The sequence below is a fragment of the Megalops cyprinoides genome, chromosome 2 (assembly GCF_013368585.1).
Source record: "Megalops cyprinoides isolate fMegCyp1 chromosome 2, fMegCyp1.pri, whole genome shotgun sequence".
NCBI lineage: Eukaryota > Metazoa > Chordata > Actinopteri > Elopiformes > Megalopidae > Megalops > Megalops cyprinoides.
Window position 1 is genome coordinate 23,856,978 of NC_050584.1, and position 14,354 is coordinate 23,871,331.

The 14,354-nt window shown below is 42.7% G+C and overlaps 1 protein-coding gene across 1 annotated transcript in view; it reads right to left on the reverse strand.

Moving 5' to 3' along the window:
- Positions 1-14,354, reverse strand: part of si:ch211-191a24.3 (tensin-3) — a 69,171-nt gene that overhangs the window by 42,915 nt on the left and 11,902 nt on the right. The window contains exons 5-12 of the mRNA XM_036517408.1: positions 12,955-13,019; positions 11,089-11,172; positions 10,115-10,227; positions 8,212-8,272; positions 7,905-7,980; positions 7,542-7,671; positions 6,101-6,166; positions 4,537-4,641 (exon numbers count right to left, since the gene is read on the reverse strand). Of these exons, the coding sequence (XP_036373301.1) occupies positions 4,537-4,641; positions 6,101-6,166; positions 7,542-7,671; positions 7,905-7,980; positions 8,212-8,272; positions 10,115-10,227; positions 11,089-11,172; positions 12,955-13,019 (700 nt within the window). The remainder of the gene's footprint in view (positions 1-4,536; positions 4,642-6,100; positions 6,167-7,541; positions 7,672-7,904; positions 7,981-8,211; positions 8,273-10,114; positions 10,228-11,088; positions 11,173-12,954; positions 13,020-14,354) is intronic.

Here is a 14,354-nt window from a genome sequence, read left to right on the forward strand (position 1 = left end):
GAGCCGCCCGCATTCCTTCTCACAATGTGATAACAGTTCCCCAGAGTGTCTTTCTCTCTCTCACTCTCTCCTCTTGCTCTGTCCCCCCCCTCTCTCTTTCTCTCTCCCCTTCTCCCCTGTGCTCTCCCCTCCCTCCCCCTACCCACCAGCCCTCTCTCCCCCCTCTCTCAATCTCCCTCCCCCTACAGAAAAGACTTCTTACCGCTTCATTAGGTGCAGGTAACCGCGCGGTGCCTCTTACGCCCGCGGCAACACTTTTTGGACAGACAGAGAGGAGAGAGAGAGAGGAGGAGGGTGGCCGGCCGGGTCTGGTGACACGACATCACAGGGGCCGGGCGCATTGTCACTCCTGCTCTCTGAGCTGAGGAGGTAGGTGTTTGGGATGTATACACCAGACCTTGAATTGGCCAAATATGGCAAGGGGAATGTAAACATGGGGGTGGAGCCCCCAGAGAGCAGGCAGTAAGGTTAGATGTAATCTGAACTCTCTCAGAGCCCAGAGAGGGGGGGGGGGGGGGGGAGAAAGAGAGAGAGAGAGAAAGAGAAAGAAAAGGGAAAAGGGAGACAGACAAGGAGAGGTAAAGAGAGAGAAAGAGAGAAAGAGAGGTAAAGAGAAAAAGAGAAAGAGAAGGAAAAGGGAGAGAGGAATAAGTAAAGAGAAGGAGAGAGGGAAACAAAGAGAGGGAGTAAGAGAGAGAGAGAGAGAGAAACAGAGAGGTAAAGAGAAAAAGAGAGAAAGAGAGGTAAAGAACAAGAGAGGACAACAACAGTACAGAGCGAGAGAAACTTAAAACAAATCTGTCTGAAGCAGAAAACAACATTCCTTGGTCCAGGCCTTTTTTCACACAGTAAAAAGTTGGCGCTTTAATTAGAGCGATGTCGCCTGTCTCGTTGGGCTGTTTTTGAAACGCTGCCAGATTTTCTCCAAAGTCTAGGTATCGCAAAATTACATGGCTGCCGCGCACATATTTAGCATTGGTATAAAACCAGATGTGCATAGGCCTCAATTGCTGGGTTCACCAATTGTTTCAGCTCTTCCTTTATGTTTTTGTCGCTGTTGTTGTTGTTCTGAAATACTTGAGAGCGGAGCTGGCTTGGGGAAGCTAACCTGGGAATTCAGCATCCAACAGACTTTGGGGAGTCATACACCAACCCCCTTCAGAGGCCCTGTGTATTTAGCAACGCCCTGTTTATCCATTTCAAAATGAAAGCATAATTTATGACTGTTGTGTTATTCAAGTCAAAGCAAGCAGAGGGAAAACAAGAGTCGAGGGCCAGCGGGCCTTCATGCCACATTTGAGAATTTACACACCTATTAGATCGTGTGATACATGAGGAACGACCACCTAACCTAACCCCCACCCCCCCAAACCGCATCCACACCCCCCAAGCCTGGCACCATATCTGTTTCAGGTCTGAACTAGACAGCTCTTTAGCCCTACAAAGCATCCAAGTGCAATCCTTTTCCGACAGACTCACACACTGTAATGGTTGATCACATTACTTCCATTTGTCCTCATTGCTCTCTGTTCAAAGGTATGTACGCTATAGATGGGGGGGGGGGGGGGGGGGGGCACACCTGTTTGAAGCTGAGTAAAACGAAAACAGACGGTCACTTACAAGCGACCAAGACCACCAAACCTCATCCACCCCCATCCCTCAATAAGAGCGCATTTGATTGTTTTCACACTGCTATCTGTCTGTGTTTTTAAAGGAGTCATAGAGTAAACCCCCAGCCCTACGGATTCTGCATTTTTTTTCGCAATCACAGCCAGCCAATGGGAATTCTGCAAAGGTGCATTCCACCTGCATTCCCAAACCGATAAGGACAGGTGGGGCGGAATGTTGGGATGCATCTACGTGTGAGCTGTCTGATGTGAGGAAGCAGGCAGGCTGCGATAATTTGTGATGATCACAACCATCACGGCAGCTTCCAGGTATATGTTATTACATGGGAGAGAATGGGGGGGTGGGAGGGTGGAGTGAAGATTAGGAACTGGCTCCGAACCGGCCTTCAAAATGCGTTGGTGGAAAAGGGGCATCTGTGATGGACCAATAACAGAAGAGAGAGGTTGCCAGTGCCCCAATGGTGCAGTAAGGGGTTAAATCTGTATGTGTTATTCACTCAAAAACACCTACCTCCAGGCATAGTATTTATGGGGGTTTTGTTGGACTAGCGTTGTTGCTTCAGCTGTTAACAGATTGTTTGCTAGACTAAATGCTAAAAGACTCATGTTTGAGTTGTTTTTAAATACATGACTAACAAAAATGCTGCAAAATGGTGCAAAATAATAGATTTTGCACCATTTCGCAATACCTTAGGTTGTCTGTGTAACAAATTGGTTCAATTTAACATTGGTTCAATTTAACCATCATTTCTCATATCTTGGACAGTATTACCAGTTAATGTCAGTGACTGCGGAACTCAGTGAGATGTGTAAAAGAAGAAAAACCATGAGACTTGTTTAAATGTGTCATTCACTCAGGGTGGAGCACAGTGTAGTCAGATTCAATAGGCCTTGGTCCTCATAACAGGTCTAGGCCTAAAACAAGACAAACCGTTACTTCACTCGATCATGCTCCTGTTTCTCTTAGGAACTCATAATGCCTCCATTGTCTGTTACTCATGAGTCCACTCCTGCACCCTCATCACAAAGGACTGTTTGACTTGTCCTTGAAGGGAGCAGACGTGCCCTGCTGATTACTAAGTAAGTACCCGCTGAATTCCAACAGCGCCGGCTACCCTCTCCCTCTCAAACGTAATGTTTACGTGTGACATTTAGTTTATAAATACACAACAGGAAAGTCTAAGGACTTTGGGAAAAAAACCTGAAAGGTTTGACAAGAAAAACTAAAAAGGTTTGAGAAAACAATTAAGCAAGTTCCTTTTTTTATTGCTGTCGGTGTATCCCTCAATTTATCTTCTTTTTTCTTCAATCTGCGCCTGTTTTATGACCAAAACACTTCCCAGGATTCAGTAGTTACACATAAAATACCACACATTACAGAAAAGCTGGAATCCAAGAATTCTTTTTTTTTTTTTTTTTGGAAAACATCTCCATATTTTCTATTTTCGGCCCCTGTTTGGCGAAGTGCAAATAAACAAGCCCGGAGGAGAGAGAGAGAGAAACCTGGCGCGGCATGCCGCGGGTGACCGCACGGCTCCGGCAGACGCCCGGGCTGTTGTGCAACTCCGGGGCTCCTAGTGCGATGGATACCCACAAACCCGGAGAGAGAGAGAGAGAGACAGAGAGAGAGAGAGGCAGGGAGCATGCGAAGAGGAACACCCATTCGCTTCAACAACAACAACAGCAGGCCACCCTCTTCAAGTGTCATGCACTCCTCGGCTGCAAATCAGAACGCTCAGGGCTTGTTTTGTTTGAGCTGTAATAAGCTACTGTAACTGCACAGTGCAGTAAACAATCCAAACTCTCTGCTTCTTTCACAGTGCCAATGTAATAACTGCTGGTGCTGATATGTCTGTGTGTGTGTGTGTGTGTGTGTATGTGTGTTTATTATAACATACTTGAGGTATGCTGACTCCATCTGTTTGCCAGTGACAGCATGTCTACACAAGAAAAGCCTAACTAAATGCATCTAACAGACGAACATTCTGGCCAGCTAATAGAACATACCTTTGACACAGCTGTCACATTGCAGATACATGCTGAGAAAGGTACACTAATGCAGTTTCGGGTCTGCTTGGACATATAGCAAAAAAGGTTGTCAAACAACAGTAAAAGTCCACAACACACTGCACCTCCACATCTAGGTAGGCAGGTACACATCTCCTATAAAAGACTGATGCTGTTGCAACACTGTCTCCTCAGCACCTCCTATCGGACAGGCAATATATTACACAAAATATATTGTGTTCTGCGCCTTAAGGCCATAATACCATAAATATATCTCTCCCTTTGTCATCAAACACAATCAGTCTGACATTTACAACAATTAGTCAGTCGTCACGGTAAGTTTTGGTCACTTCCAGAGAAAGCGGAGGCAGACATGACAGAGCTCCGTGCCGAGACGCAGTGAGGCATTCCTTTCAGCGTTCGCCTGGGGTGATGGAATTGTTTCAGGGAACTTTCATTGGCACTGTTATAATGAACGGTTGTCTACTCTTCACATTTGACGTGTAATACAAAGGAGCCATATCCGGTGAAGGCTATTCTGGCACTCAGAACATGGAGCAGCAGTGTGGTGTAGTGGTAAAGAGCAACTGGGCTGGCTCCAGAGCAAGATACATGCTTTTATTTCCTGTACCTACGTGACTGTTTGAGACACACAGACATGCACACACACACACACACACACAGACACGCACGCGCACACACACACACACGCACGCGCACACACACACACACACACGCACACACACACACACACTTGCTGGGGCACCACTGTTTTACCCTTGGGCAAGGTACTTAACCCACAATTGCCAAATATCCAGCTGTATAAATGGATAAAACTGTAATGTAAGTCGCTCTGGAGTGCCTGCTGATAATGATATTAATGTAATGTAATGTACCCTACCTTCACCGTCGGAGGTGATGTTCTCGTAGGAGTCCCAGCGGATCAGAGGGTCAGCAGTGTTGTAGTCTACTGTCACATCCGGCCCGTTCCTCCAGCGCTCACACCCTGCGACAGGGGATCAAACACAGTTTCAGGATACCAATTCCTAACGTCTCACATTCATGCCCCAGTCTCAGGAGACATTTCGGATCATCCAGGAACATACAGTTCCCGACAGAGCACACGCCCCAGTCAGACACATAAACAGGTAAACAGGGCAGCTCCAGGGCAAACTCATTTCAGTCCTGCTCTCGCCTGGTGCCAGTTATGTACACTCAATCACCCACAGCAGTGTCTGATTACCCACTGCAGAATCAGTAACATCATCTCACATCCAATCATTAAAATAGTTCCCGTAACTGAAAAAAGTTGGAACAACACATTTGGGCATCTTGCTGTGTATTTTGGGCAACAGAGCATCATAAGGGTTAGGGAACTGGACTTGGAGGGTTAACCAGAGGGTTTCTTTCAATTCTGTATATTGTTGCACTTGCTTTGCTTCAGTAAAAATTTGTGAGTAAACTAAATGCAATTCTTGGATAGAATTCAGTTGATATGTCTGTGTTAGAGTGCAGGATATACATTAAATATATAGTTCATACATTTTTGCCAAACTGATACAGGTGGACTGGTATTATCATCATTATGAATTTCATCTTTCAAAAAAATTCCAGAAATTGCCCCATGAAAAACAAGTATGACATCATATGGAGTTGAACAGTTTCAGAAGTGCACTGCACATCCTGACAAATTAATGCAGATATTTCTTTTGTCTGACAAACATGCCATTTACTAAAAAACTGAACATGGAAACAGACAGACCCCTGCACCATGGCACATGCTGTGGACAGATTAAAGGAGAGTGGTCAGAACTGGCTTTCATCTTTTTTTTCGACACAGTATCTGAAATCTGCATTCTAGTTTGATTGCTGACCATGATACTCCTTTATTTTTTCCTGTCCAGCTGTTTCGCTCTCTCGATCCCCCCTCCTGGTGGATGTGGGTTAAAACACTCCCCGGTGCTTTGCCCTTCTCTCCGCATGCAATTTAGGATTAGAGCGCTTGACTCCAGGCACTGGAGGATTGTGGGATAGGATCCCAGGCAGAACCCTGCTGGTGTGCTTAACCTCATTTACTCCAGTAAAAAATTATCCAGCTGGGCAAATATTTATACTGTGTGTATGTTGTTAAACTGAAGGCATTGCAAATCATTCTGTTTTACAGAATCTGCAAACAAATTTGAAATATTTCAAAGCATTTACGCCTGTCATTAAGTTCACAAACATTCCCCCCGTAAGAAGAGAGAGAGTGCCTTCATTGTTTTGTCTGCTTTTAAGACATCGCCCTTATGTGGTCATGTGTCCAGGGTGCTGTGTGAGGATGACTACAGCCCGCAGCCTCGTGTCGTTGGATTCACCGTCGATGAGTGTCAGGGTGAGCGATGCATGGAGGATTTGCCTGAGTGGAAAGGGACAATGCTGGCGGGAGGGAACAGGCAGTACAATACAGGCAATACAGGGACTACCTTGAATCTTCTCCGGACTTCCTGAAAACACCAGCTCAATCTTCCCGTAATCTGGAAATCTGGGATCTGGAATGTCAATATAAAAGGACTGAGGCATGGTGGTAGGACAACATACGCAAGAATGAAAAAAATTAAAAGATAATCCAGCATCACAGTTTTGTATTTAAGACACTGTAAGTTCAGCTAAAACTAACAGCTTAAAAAATGATCACGTCCTTTGTGAGCACAAAGACAGAAATACAGTCCCTGTGTTTTCCACAGAAAAATGCCTTCCACAGTTACTGCATTAAAAAACTGTGACCTTCTCAGCATTTATTGAAACATAGTAACCTCTAACGTCCTGGATATTTGACTTCATTCAGCCTGTCCCAGGAAGTGACGACTGCCTGGTTCATTTCAGTACAGTCTGTCCAAGGTCACATAAACATGTAGCTGAGGCAGTCACTGCCTGCATAGTAAGTCAGAGTAAGGGGGCCTCTCTGGGCCCTGTGCAGAGCCCTCATAAGCACACCACAGATATTCAATGCATTATCCAGATAGTCAGCTGATGTTCTGTCTCTGCCATTGAAATTCTGCCTTGCTACACTAGTTATAGACATTCTGTTTTAGATCACATTCTCAATCGGGTGTAGTCTAAAACATAGCATCCATAGCTAGTGTAGCAATGCAGACAGAACCTGCTTCTACCAACAACAACCTCCTATGCTGAGACAGAAGGCATGCAAAAGTTGAATATCTGGTAATCTGTCTGCAACTCCACTATTCACCTGCTAACAAAGCTACCAGTGATCATATTAATTTTAAAACTAACAAGAAGGTAAGTGCAATTAACCACACATTGCCTCAGAAATACAATACAGCGTGTCTCCGCTTCCTGTAATTATAAAGTGATATCAACTGATGGATTCCACAGCTTCGCTCAAGGATGAAAAGCAAATGAGATGACACGTTTATAGGGTCACCTTGCTACTTTTTCAAAAATTCATGCCTCTAATGGCCAGCAAACAGTATCCTAACTGCTAACAGGTGAAACACTGCAGTCAATGTTTATTCTGAATGAAACAGTGTGTGAGTACATACAAACCAGGTTCAATCCTGCAGTAACATTACTTATATTGTTGTCTTTGTGTAGTAATTCAGTTAGAGAAAAAGTTTTCACATGTTGATTATTTGCGTCATTTACAATATATAGCTGTCTAAAAAATGTGACCTGTGGTCAAACCGAAATGATATATGAATTTAATGGTACAAGATTAACCCAAATTGGATGAAAATCATTTTCTAACAGGACATTAACTGGTCTACCCATACTAATATGGCAACAAGATAACTTCAATTTCTGACAGTTGATATTAATAAATATTACATCCTAATGCTGTCAGTATTTGTAAGTGAGGCAGCAGCTCTTTTTTCCTTCCTTTTTAAGGGCACATGTACGTACCTTTGTTGGCGTTTTCCAGGTCCTCTTTCTGGAACACGAGGCTGCTTCCGTGGACCGTGCCTGTGTGAAACTGGAGGCGGAAAATTACCTCCCGGCTTGACGTGTGAACGTTTTTATGGTAACATTTAATCTGCCACAGAGACAAAGAAAAAAAGAGAGAGTCAGATAAAGTAACACTGCACACATCGTGGGAGTACAGAGGCAAACGCTACTGACTCTCTCGTCACTCTCACATGCACCTGGGTTTGAGTAAGCGCTCAGCTGCAGGCAAATGCAGTAAAACGCACTTCAGCCAGGGTGTATGTTTCAAAAGACAGAATTAAGCCCTATGCTGGGGTTTCTTGCATTAGTCCAGAAACTCACCATTATGTCACCTTTCAGCAGCTGCGCTGGCTCCAGGGCGAGACACACTCTGCTTTTATTTCCGGGGCCTATGTGGCTGTGTTTGAGATGCACACACATGCACGCGTGCGCACACACATACACACACATGCACACACACACACACACACACACACACACACACACACACACACACACACACACACACACACACACATTCACACAAGAACAAAAACACAAAAACAACCTTTAATAAAATCACCACAAATAAAAAAATATAGAGTAATGTTATGTCTTCAGATTCCATTTGAATATTAAACACACTTACTAAATTCCAGATGTGTACACAGCTTGCATTCCCTGGTACACTTTCAAATACGGCTGACACACTGTGAAAAAGCAAATCAGAGAAAGATATAACTGATTAAACATTTAAGAATATAGAAAACATCTCCTCTGTGAACAATATTAACTGAGAACTGAGAACAGCCTTCTTTTTGTATTACTGTTGGTGGAATTGAGAAAGTAATCAAAGCTAACATTCCACTGGAAAGTAGTGACCTTGAGGAATAAGGTCTCAACTGTATCTAAGGACTGGGCAGATAGCATGTTTCTAATTCATTCAGATAGCTAATTAGCAACTTACTGGAGTTTTGGAAATCTCTTTTTTTCTATTGACATAAACTGCCAGAGAAATAGCACACAAGTGTAGTTTCAACATGACTGGTGCATTCAGAGTGGTGTGGAATTGTACACCACTGTGTATAAAATACGTACTCTGAGCCGAGCTGTCCTCCTTCTAACGATAACCATAAACTCGGAATTCAAGTGTCCTGCAAATGACAGATGCTAAAGAACACACCTGTTCTCTGACCCATGACTGGTGTGGAAGCCAAACCCCACCAAATCAACACAAATTGCCTCTCAAGCTAAAACTATCCAGGCACTTGGTGTATGTGGGCAATCACTATATTATTAAAAACTATATTATTAAACCTGTTAGTCTCTTCTAATGAGCTCAGGGAGCTTTTGTCTGTTACTTGTCTGGTTAACTCGCCTGGAGAGAGCGCTAACCTCTCAAACCACTGATGGGCTCTGCAATGTATTAAAACAGAGCAGTACTGAGACTGATCTTCAACATCAATAACTCATTTCAGCAGCGTTGGATTGTGTCAAAATATTCACAAAATTTTGTAAGTATGAAACAGGAAATAACAACAGAAGCACAGTACACAGAGCTAAAGTGATATCAGGGGGAGAGAGATCCACACTGCATTCTGTTTTGTCCCCACTTGTAACAATCAATGGGAAAAAAAGATGTTCAGATGTACGAGGAATATCTGAATGTTTTTTTTTTCATGAATCGTTACAACTGGGGAAAATGCAGCATGAATCACTGCCCCCTAGACATCACATTAGCTCTATGAATGAAATCATGAGTGCCTTCTTAAGTTACCTGGCCGCAAACAGTATTATTAGAGCAGTAACCTACTGATACAACAAAGGGTTTCCTCCACAGATATGCTGCGTTTCTGTGGGAAATGGGCGTCGGTCCTACCACTTTTATACCAGTCTCACGAGCAGATGTAATCGACCTAACTCTCTTGATGCGGCCATTTGTCTCAGCCACAAACGTGACTTTGTGGAGCTCCCAGAGTGCCGCTCGCAAAGGGCCTTCCTGCGTTGTTGCGAGAGTGAAGGTTCTCTGGAAGTTTATTATAAATTTGGGCCAGCACCGCAGCGTGGAGTGCATGAGGAAGAGAAAGTGACCTGATCCAAGGACTGTTTGAATTCCTGTCAGGATACTGCTCTATCCTGTTGCTTTAAGTTTAAATATACACTCAAGATCAAAAAACATAATAAAGTTTAATGACACAAACATTCAGCCAAATCCAGGTTTGTCATTTTGACTGAAATCTAGAGTTCTTCTACCACTGTGTCAAGACTGGTCTCAGACACGTCAAGGGTCTATGCTTCCACTATGAGTAACTGTAATAATAAGCGTTTGAAAAATACTTCCTCGCTTCACTGCAAAATACAGCTAGTTATTTGGTAATGTACACCTATGCCTTCTCATTGTACTGAGCTGCTCAAATTGAAGTACCTTCTGAAATCCACTTTACTAACCTCTTCAAATTTAAAAACCTCAGTCACATGACCCCTAAGTCATGGCGCCTATGCTGTCTATTATAAAAGGAAGCAGTTTTCAAAGCTTGATAAAAATTGCTCACCTCCATCGCTGTCAAAGTTTGGAATCCCATGGAGAACAACGTAGTGTAGGAAGAGAGGAGAGGCGTTCATTTTCATAGAGCCAGTCAGAAGGCTGTACAGGATCCACACATACCTGAAACAGAACCCAAGAGTTTGATTTCTTTCTTTCCGGTCATGACTGAAAGAAGCAGCCCTGGCAATGCTTGTGTTCCTCACACACTCATCTACACCCACTCTTAGCAGCTCCCCACCAATGTAATGGCAATGACATCATTTTACCACTAGAGGGTGAAAATATCGGTACAGTTAGGTTACTGTTCAGTTCTTGTATAAATATATCACTCCCTTCACTTATTACTATTACTATATTGATATAGTATACAGAATATTTGCTAATTAATAATGTGCTGTATATTATACACACACACACACATATATATAATGAATATTGAATAATATCCAGTTGTATATCAGGACATAAATTTAGGGTTAAGGTGAGTTTAATGTGTCTTTTGGTAATATAGTATGTTCATATACACACACACACACACATATGACACGTGTAACACTTTCTTTAGGACTGAAACATCCTTTTCTCAAGCCTGCGATAATTCACACCACAAATGTTTAAAGGAGACATATAGATGTGGGCTGAACAGGTGTTGAACCTCTCATCGAAAGATGAGAGTTGTGAGGAGAGGACCAGACAACCTGGTGGGCGCCATTGATGATTTAGGGGTGACACTGGAGCTGAACTGCTGAATCCTGAGACCTGACCTCTCCCTCAACAATCCCACTGACTGACTGCATGTGCCACGTATCAGTTCCCTATGGGAAAATACTGGCCCATTCAGGCAGGCAGACAGCCACTTTGACAGATAGATAGATAGCTATGTAGATACATACATACATGGACAGATATCCCTGTGCATACCGTAGTAGATACTCAACCAAAAGCAAGAAACATTAATACACAAGGAAGTGAAACCTTCACCTCTTCTGTGACGGCGTCATTAAGGCGGAAACTTTGTCGTCGTAGAACTTTCTCATGGCGAAGCGGTCGAGTGCCTGCTCAGCACTGTGGGAGAGCGGGAGAGGGGGAGAGGGGGAGAAAGGGAGAGAGGGAGAGAGGGAGAGGGATGGCTGTCAGACACATGCCGCTGGGGCTGTGCGTAACAGGCTGAAGGTGTTGACATAGAGAAGGGAGATACAGCCCTTTCTTATCTTTCTTTGAACTTTACTAATCTCACAGCAGCACTGGAGACCAAGCAAGACGCACGGACACACGCAATCATGTTCACACATGAACGCAAGCAGCCACGTACACAGGCACACAGCACACACACACACACGCACACACATACACACACATATACACACACACAAGCAGGAACAAACACACGCACACACAGGAACACACACATACACATACCCACAGCCTGGTACACACACACACAGAGGCAGGTACACACACAATAGAAACAGCGGTCACAAGAAAGATAAGAGATATCAGAATGGGAGCAAGGAGGGGGAAGGTGTTACCACGGGAAGCTTAAGCAAATCAAACACAGCCAAAGGCAGAGTGTACACAGATCACCACAGAAACAAGAAAATAACTTAGGTAAACGTTCCTTTTTCCCCAACAGCTCAAGTCCTTTCTCCTTTGACCCCTCTGTGACCTATCCCATAATCCTTTACACACATAGCAGGAGGACGGGGGAAACCCACACATCTTTCTGCCCCTAATAATGTCAGCTCAAATCTCTCTCTGCTTTTATTTGGAACCATCTGCATACAATGGGTCACACATACACAAGGGGGCGCTTATCCGCCTGCGCCTATCAAATATTTGCGAAAAGAAAATAGAAGAAGAAAGCTTCTGTGAGCCGTGTTTGGTGGGGCAGTCTGCCGTCATTAGCATCCCAGACTTATTAATGGCTGATGTATTGGTACGTGGGAACTGACGTGGAATGTCGCCTTAGGGCTTTACGTGCAGACAGTCACAGCATGTGTTTTCCCCATACGGGTAACCCGTGGCAACACAATCCCTCCCAAGCATTCCCTGCTAGGTTCAAAGTCTGTTCATTTACCTCTCCTTAATTTAACTTTATAGCGGCTGTCTGTCATTCACTTTAACTTTCCTTTTTTTCCAGCGTATCCATACTACCTGTGCATTACTTACTCTGAAAAGACTTTAATGATAACATTAGGTTTAAGTCCTCAAAGTAAAAGAGTAAAACAAAGTAATAGTAAAACAGTTGAAAGTAACTTCAACTGTATGGAGATGTTATATAATGATCTACAAGATGTTGTGAGCTACAGATGTGTTAGGAGTGAATTTAGTCTACATTTCACCATACCTATGCAGTAACCTGCAGTAATCTTACTAGTAATGATGGATGGTTACTGATAGATACCTGTGTATTACTCAGATGCAAAGAACAGAAACAGCATATGAATGATTACCCCCAGATTACCTTTAATTTCCTCATCTTGAGGTAAATGTTAACCTGCAAGCTCTGTTCTCTTAGAGGAAGTACAATACATTATTACCATTTAGCAGACGGTCTTATCCACAGTAACTTACATACATTAAGCTACAACTACATCCATTTATACAGCTAAACATTTACTGAGGCAACTGGGGGTTAAGGACCTTTTCCAAGGGTACAACAGCAGTGTCCCAAAGAGGAATCAAACTGTCAACCTTTCAGTTATGAGTCCTGGTCCACTACGCCACGCTGCTGTCCCAGTAATTAATGACAGTGGCTCATCTTTTCAAATGATCATACAGTCACACAGAAGGGCATGTAAAGCTTTCTAAGTCAATATTGATGGAGAGAAAAGCAAAGATGGTTACCTGGCTGATATGTTGGTGAAATGCACATAGGATGAGATGATCACTCCAATCCTGCCCTTACCACCCTACAGGAAGAAGTAAGAGATGGCTCAGTTTTAGAATTCAATAATTCATCTATATTACCTGATCACTCTCTAATCAATAAGTAGGTCAATGATTATGTCTGGTTTGACCACTTAAAGTACATTAAGTACTTGTACTTAAAGCACAAGTAACATCTTAACATCCTAACATCCCTAGCCTCTGAAATATGAAAACGATCTCTTATAGCGATATATCATACATATACTATCCCAATGAAGGCAGTTTCCCTGCATTACACATCTGTTCCAGTGGTAACAAAACCAACAAAGAGGAATCCCCAGACAAAGAAACCTCTCTAAACTGGCAACCACACCTAAACCTCCTCTTTAAGAATCATTCCAGGGAAGGTTAAGGAGAATCCCAATGACCACATTAGAGATACGGTTATTGTTTTATTAATAATGATGTATCAGTTTTATTAATTGTATTAGCAACTCTTAAGAATCCCCTTTTTATGGGTGTAATATGAGCTGTGCCTGTAATATTGGCTGGCGTTGGTTACTGTGATTACTATGCAATGTGTGTAAGCCCACTGTGTTAACTGTTTCTCCAGAAGACCGCGAATGAAATGGGTGTCTTCACAAACACTTTCATGTGCTATCCTCTGTGACTATTCAAATGTTGCATTTTAATATACATGTATAATCAAATCAAGCTGTCTGGCTAAGACAGTGCCAAGCTCTTTTAGTCAACACAGCAAGATGCGTAAGCTTGGTGCACCCAACCAAATGCTTTTGCTAAGGTTTTCAACACATTCTTTGGAAAATACGAGATGTTCAAAAAGACTGAACTAAAAAGTCCCCCTTAACTTAATACTTTCTATTGTAATTGGAAGGAAATCTATTTCTAATTGTGAGTCCAACACAAGTGTGTGATAGACGAGTTTTAATATGTTTAAATCATACTAAGGGCAAACTAATTAACGTTAAGAAATGATCTATTTCAAAAAGATTTGACTTACATGTTAAATACTGCTTGTCATCACTAAAATAACTCACCTTTTTTTTGGTTCTTTTGCTTTATGGTATTGTTGTTTTTTCAGTAAGCTCATAGCAATATAACTGTAAATCATTGTTTGTACTGGATTGTAAATCCAGTAACTAAAACAAGGGGGTTGTGTCCACTATTGTAAATCTAGTGTGGTTTCAACATTATATATGGTCATATATCTACTCTGCTGGGTAACTGGCATTTACAAAAATATTTTGAAAACCTAATACATTCTCCACTACTGTTTTCAGAGAATTTGAAACTATATTTGTTTAAAAAAAAAGGACATGAGTGATGCACGGGTTGGGTGCAATTTATATTAGGAG